The sequence below is a fragment of the Lactuca serriola genome, chromosome 1 (assembly GCF_051521515.1).
Source record: "Lactuca serriola cultivar US96UC23 chromosome 1, Lser_US96UC23_V15, whole genome shotgun sequence".
Taxonomy (NCBI): Eukaryota; Viridiplantae; Streptophyta; class Magnoliopsida; order Asterales; family Asteraceae; genus Lactuca; species Lactuca serriola.
In genome coordinates, this window is record NC_136408.1 from 28,326,482 (window position 1) to 28,335,655 (window position 9,174).

Below are 9,174 nucleotides of genomic sequence, written 5' to 3' on the forward strand. Positions count from 1 at the left end.
TAAAGATGAAGAAAAATAAAAGAGAAAAAATGATGTAACAGTGAGTTCAGTGGGTTGTAGGGGTGTCAATTTATGACACGCCACGACAAAAATACACGAAACGAAACGAAATCAGGACAAATCGAAATTCAAATTCGTGTTCGTGTCAAGCTTAAAAAACACGATGTCGTGTCGTGTCGTATTTATGTTCATAAATTGACACGATTAAGCATGTGGTTGTCGTGTTTTTCGTGTTTGTCATTTTTGTCGTGTTATATATCTTTAAGTATGAATGAAATACATTAATAGTTATGTAATATTATATTTATCATGTCATGTCGTGTTGTCATGTTTTATTTAGTTCGTTTTTATGTTAATGAAAAAAAAACATGACATCGTGTCGTGTCGTGTTCGTGTGTCATCAAAAACCTTGTCGGTGTCAGACAAAAACACGACACGACTGTCCGATTTGACAACCCTAATGGGTTGGGAGGGAATAACTCGCTCCTCCCTTAGGGCTGACAAATCGGGTCATCGTGTCGTGTTTTTCTCTGACACGACATGACACGACAATGTTTTAAGTAATGTGAACACGACACGACACGATGTCGTGTTTTTTTAACTAACACGAAAACGAATCGATTAAAAAACGAAATCATATATAAGACCATATGGTATACCAAGCACGAGCAAGGTTGTGGTCTACGTGGCCACGGAAGTTCATTGTGCACACCATCCCGATCTTTCATGGTCGGCCGTGGTTGTGCTCACTCGTGGTGCAGACAATGAAAGTAAACGCCCAATAGGGAAAGAGAAGGAACAGGGCATGCGTCGAGTTCTGTGATTTAAGGGAAAGAGATGATCAAAACTTTCAGAAATTGCCAATTTCAGTCCTTAGATTTACCCATATTAACAATACTTGTCTTATTTTATTGTATTTTTGATTTAAAAAAATAAAAAAATAATGATGTGGAGTGGTGTGTTAGTGGTAAGTATCCCATGTTAGTGGTAGGGTAATGTGGTGCTGATGTGGCACTCACCACATATGTGGTATGTGGTGGGTATAACGGATGACCTAACACGATAAACACGACAGACAAATGCTAAATCGTGTCAATTTCGTTTCGAATTTTGAACACGAATACGAGGTCGGGTTTTTTACACTTGACATGAACACGACACGAACACAAATTCAAATTTCAGTTTCGTCCCAGTTTCATTTCGTATCGTGTCGTGTCATTAATTGTCATCCCTACGTTTCATCAAGTTAGTAGGGATTGTGTGAACTTGTATTGTGGATGAGGCACCCGCCACACGTTAAGCTTAGTTGAAGGCCTTATGCGTTCATTTTGCAAGACATACTATGTGGTATCAATAGTATCAATCTGGATGATCGAATTTTGAAGAATTGGATTTTGGATAAGCCCTTCATGTATGAATTTTTCTATGGGAAATGGATATCTAGTGGAGCCGGATTCAAATAAGACATACATAACTGGATATTTAAGGATATTAACGTAAAAGCACTTGAGTTTGTAAATAATCGACGATTTTACTTTGACGTCAACTTTTTTGTTTTACTATTTTCATTAATTTTTCTTTATGATATACACTAATGAGGAGATGATCAAATAGAAAGTGGTTAAGGAAACGATTTTGGACTTCCACATATTTACTCATTTCATCTTTAAAAAGGTCAATTGGGTAATCGAACTGATTGTCTATTATTTCTATACAAAATCCGGAAAAAAAAATCCAATATGAATGGATAATCCAATATGATCCGATTTTAAGTCCGATTATTATCACCCTAAAATCCAAAATAAAAACGATCCAAATAGATCTAAAAATTGATCCGGTTAGATTTTGATATTAAAAAAAAAACGTTTAATTTAAGTCAAACATCTGTGCCTAGAGTCGTCAGAGATGCACATTGGTGGTCTTAGACCAATCTTGGGTCAGTCTCAAAACAGTTTGTTCTTTTGGGACTTGTCTTGAACAGTCGTGTCCTTTTTTGGTCCGGTGTTTCTTTTTCTTTTGACCGGCCATTTTTCAGTCTGGTTCGCAGTTTTTTGATACACTTTTTTTTTTGTTCATTTTCGGATTTTCTTCGTTTTGGATTCAATATTTTTTGTTTCGATTTCTAAGTTTTCCGTTAACAATTATATATGATTAACATCAAATATTAATTTTTAGACTGGTATCAAGTCGATCTTTGACTGATCTTGATCGGTATCGTAATGATCCGATATTTTTTAGACTGGACTTTTTTTCAGGACGGTTCATGATGATCCCGGACCGATATTGTTTTGGTCCAGTCTTGTAGACCAGTTCTGTGGATCATTGTTTTATGGCCCAATAAATTTATGGGAAAGTCAATCGCTTAGTTAAGAGTGGCCCAAACAGATCCCTTTCAATTTCTGTTGATTGATTCAGTTTTGAAGAAACCCATCCATAAATCTTGCTATAGATTTTTGGCCGGAGTTCTTACAAAGCCGCCGGCGATTTTCCCAACAATTCAGGCCATTTCTGTATCTTTAATTACGTCGGACCATCAAAATGGTTCAAATGGAGTTCCTGGGAATGGACTTCAGCTGCGTGTTTGGATCGTTAAGCGACGGCAAGTTCCCTGAAAAGGACTGCCTGCTTCCTTTGATTTCTAAGCTCCTAGGTTACGCCATCGTCGCTGCCTCCACCACCGTTAAACTGCCTCAGGTTAACCAATTCAATTTGCGTCAACTCTATTTTTCATCACGTTGGTCTCCATGCCCCCTAGGGTTTTGCGATTCCAATTCTTCCGATTATTTGTCAATTGGTTACAAATTGATGTAAATCTCAGATTAATGTAATTCTTCCTTTGATTTTCCAATTTCGTGAACTATTGAGCTCTTGATCATTAGGTTGTAATTATCGATACAATCTTAATCAATTTCAAATAACGTGTTTTAAATCGATATATACTTAAGCTATGCCGAGTGCACTCTATATCATCTTTTGATCTCTAATGCTAGTTTGCAGAAATTAGGACTGGGATTTTGAATTATGCTTTTCTTTCAGATTATGAAGATCATGCAACATAAAAGTGTAAGAGGTCTTAGCGTTATGGCCTTTGAAATGGAAGTGGTTGGTTATACCATTGCTTTGGCATATTGTCTTCACAAAGGTCTCCCATTTTCAGCTTATGGAGAGTTAGCCTTTCTTCTGATCCAAGGTATATAGCAAGCACCATGTTAATTTCTAGATAGTAACTTCACAAGCTCACCACATAAATATGGGAGAATTGTTCAGAGAATGAGGATATGATTAGTTTTTTGGCATGTTTTGTTGACGAACCTTTCTGATTTTATAAGAATTAACAGAAATTCTTTCCTACCCTCAAATCATGAGTCTTTGTGAATTTCTATTTTGAATAATATTCTTCAGGCTGGCTTGATCCTCCTGCAATCACACAGTACGATTATTTTTAGGAATAGGATGGTTAAATGTTGTTTATACACAAAGTACATCATTTCATTCCAATCTGATCAGTTGGATTTGTGATATTTTGTAATGTGAATTTTTTATTTTTTTTCCATGGTCATTGCAGCTATAATCTTAGTTGCAACCATCTATTATTTCTCTCAGCCTGTCAGTAACTCAACATGGATCCGTGCACTGCTGTATCCTTCATAGATTCCGATCGTTATTTTATTTCTCCTTAAATACATGATATATATATATATATATATATATATATATATATATATATATATATATATATATATATATATATATATATATATATATATATATATATAAGAATTTAATTTCCTCAATGAGATTGCCACAGATATTGTGGGATAGCACCAACAATCTTAGCTGGGAAAATTGATCCCCTTCTTTTTGAAGCCCTATATGTAAGTTGTTTCTTTTAACTTATTTTTGGAATTTGCTTATTTACTTGATGAAACTGCTGGTTTCAGGCATGCCAGCATGCAGTCTTTTTCTTTGCCAGGGTCCCTCAAATTTGGGAAAACCTTAAAGTAAGTTATTGATTATAATTATATTATATATCTACTGTTTTGTCAGTCGAAAATTTTCTGCACATGTGTTCCCAAAGTATAATACACTTTCTTAAGTTTTTCATGATAAATACTTTAAATTAAATGAAGTCTTCATTTTGAATATTTCAAATGACTAACTAACAGCAAGTCTCGGTCTCATTTTTTTCCACCTTTTGTCCCATTGACATCGATTCAAAATATAGTACAGTTTGTTATGTTATGTCATGCTCCAAGTCCAGTATACATCAAATCAAATACAGTAGACATGCCACATTTTATGGCTTTTGTGACTGAGTATGTTATGTTTGAGCAGAACAAAAGCACAGGGGAGCTTAGCTTCATAACTTCATTTATGAATTCTCTTGGCTCTATAGGTCAGTTCCACTTCTTTCTTATTGTCTGTCTGTCTGTCTGTCGTCCAATATAATTATATACACAAATGCTGATATGTATGTATGTGATCTCTGATTTTGCAGTAAGAGTTTTCACCAGCCTCCAAGAAGGAGCCCCAACAAGTGGTATGTATGCAAACAATTAAACATTCCCATTTTTGGCTTTATTTAATGTTATTTTATTGAACTCTTATATCCTTTGCTTTGTTTGAAGTTGTGATGGGTTCTGTTATCGGCATATTGACAAACGGTGCAATCTTAACCCAAATCATCATGTACCAGAAGCCACAGCCACCCAAGAAAGGGAGGAAGAAAGCTGATTAGATCACAAGATCATAGACATAACACCATCTTTATATTTTCAAGTTTTACACTTGTTTGTTTCTATCTAGTATTTCCAAAAATGTTTATTATCTTTGATTGTTCTTTTTTTTCACATCAGTGATCAGACCAGTCAACTCAAATACTTATACAAGGCTTCGATATTTATTTTCATCATCATCATCATATATAAAAAGAAAAAACAATATTTTGACATAAATATTTATACCCAACATAAAAAGCAACACAATCATTTTGACAACAACTCTTTCCTAATGACTTTGTGAAGCCGAAGCGCCATTAAAGCTTGACCACCGTCTCAAAGTGCAAGAAACTAAATTTCTCCCAGATGTAAGCCCCAGCCTTGCCTTCAATGATGTTGACCTCCTGTTACTGCTAGAACCACCATTAGCACGGCCTCCAATGTCACTAGCTGCTGGTGGTGGTTGTTGCTCCTCCACCACCACCTCAACGGTTGCATTCTGGTTTTGATTTTCAACCACCAAAGCATCCAAATTCACAGCTAATGATTCCCGACTAGCTCTCAACCAGCCTACACCGTCACAGGTGACTCCCTTGCACTTCTTCACCTTCACCTTCACCAAATTAGGGCACCCAAGTGCTAAAGCTTCCATTCCATGATCAGAGACAGGGCAACTCTTGATGCATAGCTTCCTCAACGCCGTGCATTTAGCAGCTATGCAAGAAATCTCGGCATCACCTATGGTTTCACTCCCACATAACGCCAATCGCTCTAGCTTCTGGCAGTTTGAAGCCAATCGCGATATACTTACACGGGTGAGATTCACACCGATAAGAACCAGCTCTTGAAGGTTAGTGCAGTGTTTTGCTACACTGATCAAACCTTCATCGTCAATCTTGTTTGTTTTCCACCCGTCGATATGAAGCTTCCTCAGAAGCTTACACTTCTCCGCCATAGACGATAGCCCCAAATTAGTACATTCAGGTGTTTTTATGAGGTGAAGGATTTCTAGATTTTCACAATTGGAAAGGGCTGCAATACCAATATCGGTTACCTGAAGCCTCTCCAGATGCATCTCACTCAATCCCTTGATGTTATTCGTAACAAGTTTGAGAACCCCATCCCACTCTCCGGAACATCTGAAAAGTCTTAGGGTTTTAAGATTTTTGGATCCGATTATCAGCGGAGCAAAACATTGTCCGTTGTAGAGATCCTTCAAAGAAATCATCTTAAGAGATGATGACGCAGAACCAGGTCTAATCGGCTCCGTCGAGCCTCCATCGGCGATGCCGCGTAGCCGCTTCACCGATAAATCTTCCAGGGACGAGCAATTATCGACTACAGCGTTCATTCCTTTAGCTCCAAAAGTGCATGATCCAACCGACAGCTTCTTCAATTTCTTACAATTCATGGCAAAACTCTCCATGCCTGAATCCGTTAACTGTCGGCACGATCGGAGCTTGAGGCGGGTAAGGTTTTGGCAACGAAGAGAGATTAGAATGAGAGCATCATCGCCGATGCTCACCGATCTACGGTCGCATTTTAGAGAAAGCTTCGTAACGGCGTCAAACCGAGAAAAAAGCGATGGCACCGCAGATAGGAGGTCCGATTGGGCATTGAGGGAGAGTCGGTGACGGCTCTGTCCCTCGACCTCAAGCCAACGCCGGCAAACGAGCGAAGATCGTTTCCGATCGCCTGGTGCAAGGAACTGAAAAACGCAAGCCAAACAATCATCTGGAAGATTCGATATACCGTTGGCAACACAAAGACCATCGTCAATCTTTTTCCTCATTAAAGGAGAAAGAAAGACCGTCAAATCTTGTTGCGCCATTGATCCACAGCTTTGATAAATAACGTCGTTTCGACGGCAGCTGGGGACTCCGGCAGTGGATGAAGGCAACTGGCCCATCCACGGCGGAGAAATATTCTCCGGCGGCCGCAGAAAGACAAAAGGAAATGACTGTTCCTTGAATCGCGTATTTATTGGATGCCAATCTTCAACGTCGGGCTTCCGGGCCTTTGGATTTCAGAATCCGAATAAAATACGGACTTTAAAACATTATAAACCAACATATGAAGCAATATTCGTGTGGGAGAAGTCTCAAGATAAACTACCATGAGGTCACATTCTATTTATTGTAACTTAATCGCGTGGCATGTAGTTGAGAAAGCAAATGGCATGATGCTTACTTTTAATAAAGCATTAAACAAACTTATTTGCATAAATATATTGTTTTTAATAATATAAACTTTAGATATGCGTTTTTGTTATTTTTTTTTAAATACCCCCAAGATACTTAAAACTTGTAGAAACTATTCGTTTTCTTTATAATTGTCAAATATTAACAGTTCAAAATTAGTCTAAAATTAAAACCTATCATGTGAATACAATTTGAAAGACAACTCAAATGAATTCTCTTTAAATGTGTATATATTTGGTCGTTTTAACATATTCAACACTTATGAATTAGTCACTTTATAAACCTGTTTTTAAAATAATATATTAGTTAATGATTTGGTCAGCATGAGAAAAGTTTATGTGATAGATCTTGGACAGATGCTATGATGTGACGGAATATGTTGGTTATGGTGTTTGGTTGCTATTGGTTTTCGTATGAGCTAGACTATCTTGGTTCACACTCTAAAACAATGTCTAACCACATTCTATCATATAAACCGGTGTGAATGAATATAATTATGTTACATTATTTATATTATATCAAAATAATTATAAAAAAAAAAAAAGTTAGCTATAAGTTTTTTTAACACTTTGCATTAAATTAATAAAATATTTTTTTATATAATATACCATTAAGGAAAATAACAAAATATAACAACATACTTTGTCCTTTTACCGGTGTGGACGATATGCAGTTCAAAACATAAAACATAAGATCAAAAGAATACACATCCGCCACCACACATGTCCAATTGTCCATAATACTTTCTTTGAGTTCATGAGGATCTAAAGTGGTGAAAGGATACCGGAGTCACAAAAGAAGTTGTAGGGTGGGCCAAAAGGTAGTCAATTTTTGTTTATTTATTTATTTATTTATTTATTTATTTATTTTTTTTTAAATTCTTTGGTAATCATATTCTTTTAAGTTTTATGATTCTAATCAATAGCATATTGTACACACAAAGTTATTTACATCGATTGAAAAAGAAATCAATCTAAAATTTCATTGACAAGAGGAAGAAAGCGAGATTGTCTATTTTTGGAGACAATACAAGAAAAGACCGTACAAGATGATATTGGTTGTATTTGTCATGATGCAAATGTAGACCCGCTTCAAATATATAATGATAGAATCTTGATTTTGGGGAGGAAGAAGAGGAATGAAAGTTAGAGATATAATCGGGACATCATTAAGTGATTGAAATCCGATTTACTGGAACGTGATTTGATATTGAAGAAGACGAGGGCAATTGTAGAAAAATGCCTATTTGAAATCTACTCATAGCAAAGGCTTGTCAAAAGGCATTTGTAAACCCTCCCCTCTCTTATTTAAGTGCTAAGATTATTTATCAATAAAGTTAAAAAAAAAAAAAAAACGCTTACAGATATCTGAACATATTAAAATGTTGTCCATATTAAGCTCATTAAGTTAAAAAAAAAAAAAAACACTTAAGTTTTTCATTTACTTCCATATGTCAACCAAATAAACATTAAGAAAGAGAAAAATATTGAGCATAATGAGGGCAAATATGACGATTATTAGAAGTCGGGAGGTGGAGGGCGGCGGCTGCAGGTTGTGGTCGCCAGCAAAGTTTTAACCTATCGCTTTGATACCATGTGACAAAATGTAGATCCCAAGATCATCTCTCCAAAAGAGTCATTATGGAGAGAGAGAGAGAGAGAGAGAGAGAGAGAGAGAGAGACTACAACATAAGGATGAGCAATGGGCCAGACCCGGACCGGACCGGACCGATCCGAAGACCGAAAACTTGAAGACCAAAAATCGTGAATTACCTTACCCGAAAACCGGACCGTTTTTGGGTGTATCGGATCTAGGTTCGGTCCGATCCTATTCCGGTTACTAAACTGTTTTTCAAGTTTTGGACTGAATTAGACTTTGACAGTGTTGTTTATGGTTTCGGTTCGGTCTTGTTCCGACACCAAATTAGGGTTCGCATATTTGTTGTTTACGGTTTCGAATTTCGTTTGTGATGTTACTTTCTAGTCTTGAGCATACTATTTCAAATTATAATCTTACTAGGTAACATCCATCATTCGTAATTTTGTATATTTGTTGTATGCACAATTATACTAAAAAATACATAAAATCATATTCGTTGCATCATATCAATCTGACTTTTTTATAAATAGAGGTCTTGTAAAATTATATTACTCAATGTACCATAATGAAATAAATTTTATGTTGTATTCTTCAAAACAAATACAATATATTTTGGTGAAAAAAATAAAATATTATTATAATCAATTACTTATATA

General features: G+C 36.1%; 1 protein-coding gene and 1 pseudogene across 1 annotated transcript; one reads left to right on the plus strand and one right to left on the minus strand.

Annotated features, from left to right (window-relative positions):
• The first annotated feature begins 2,399 nt into the window (after positions 1-2,399).
• LOC145079390 (Mannose-P-dolichol utilization defect 1 protein) lies at positions 2,400-4,909 on the plus strand. Its single transcript, XM_079023107.1, has 8 exons — positions 2,400-2,694; positions 3,037-3,190; positions 3,566-3,638; positions 3,809-3,875; positions 3,942-4,001; positions 4,336-4,396; positions 4,499-4,540; positions 4,629-4,909. Exons 1-8 carry the CDS (start codon positions 2,539-2,541, stop codon positions 4,736-4,738), a joined length of 723 nt encoding a protein of 240 aa, XP_078879233.1. The 5' UTR covers positions 2,400-2,538; the 3' UTR covers positions 4,739-4,909.
• LOC145079374 (F-box protein SKIP2 pseudogene) lies at positions 4,900-6,742 on the minus strand (annotated as a pseudogene).
• Between the last annotated feature and the right edge of the window lie 2,432 nt (positions 6,743-9,174).

Bases quoted from the DNA above. Each gene is read 5' to 3' on its own strand.
- LOC145079390 (XM_079023107.1), top strand. From the start codon at position 2,539: ATGGTTCAAATGGAGTTCCTGGGAATGGACTTCAGCTGCGTGTTTGGA. The intron at 3,191-3,565 runs GTATATAGCAAG...TGGTCATTGCAG, and splicing joins AGCCTTTCTTCTGATCCAAG to CTATAATCTTAGTTGCAACC. The intron at 4,397-4,498 runs GTCAGTTCCACT...CTGATTTTGCAG, and splicing joins GAATTCTCTTGGCTCTATAG to TAAGAGTTTTCACCAGCCTC.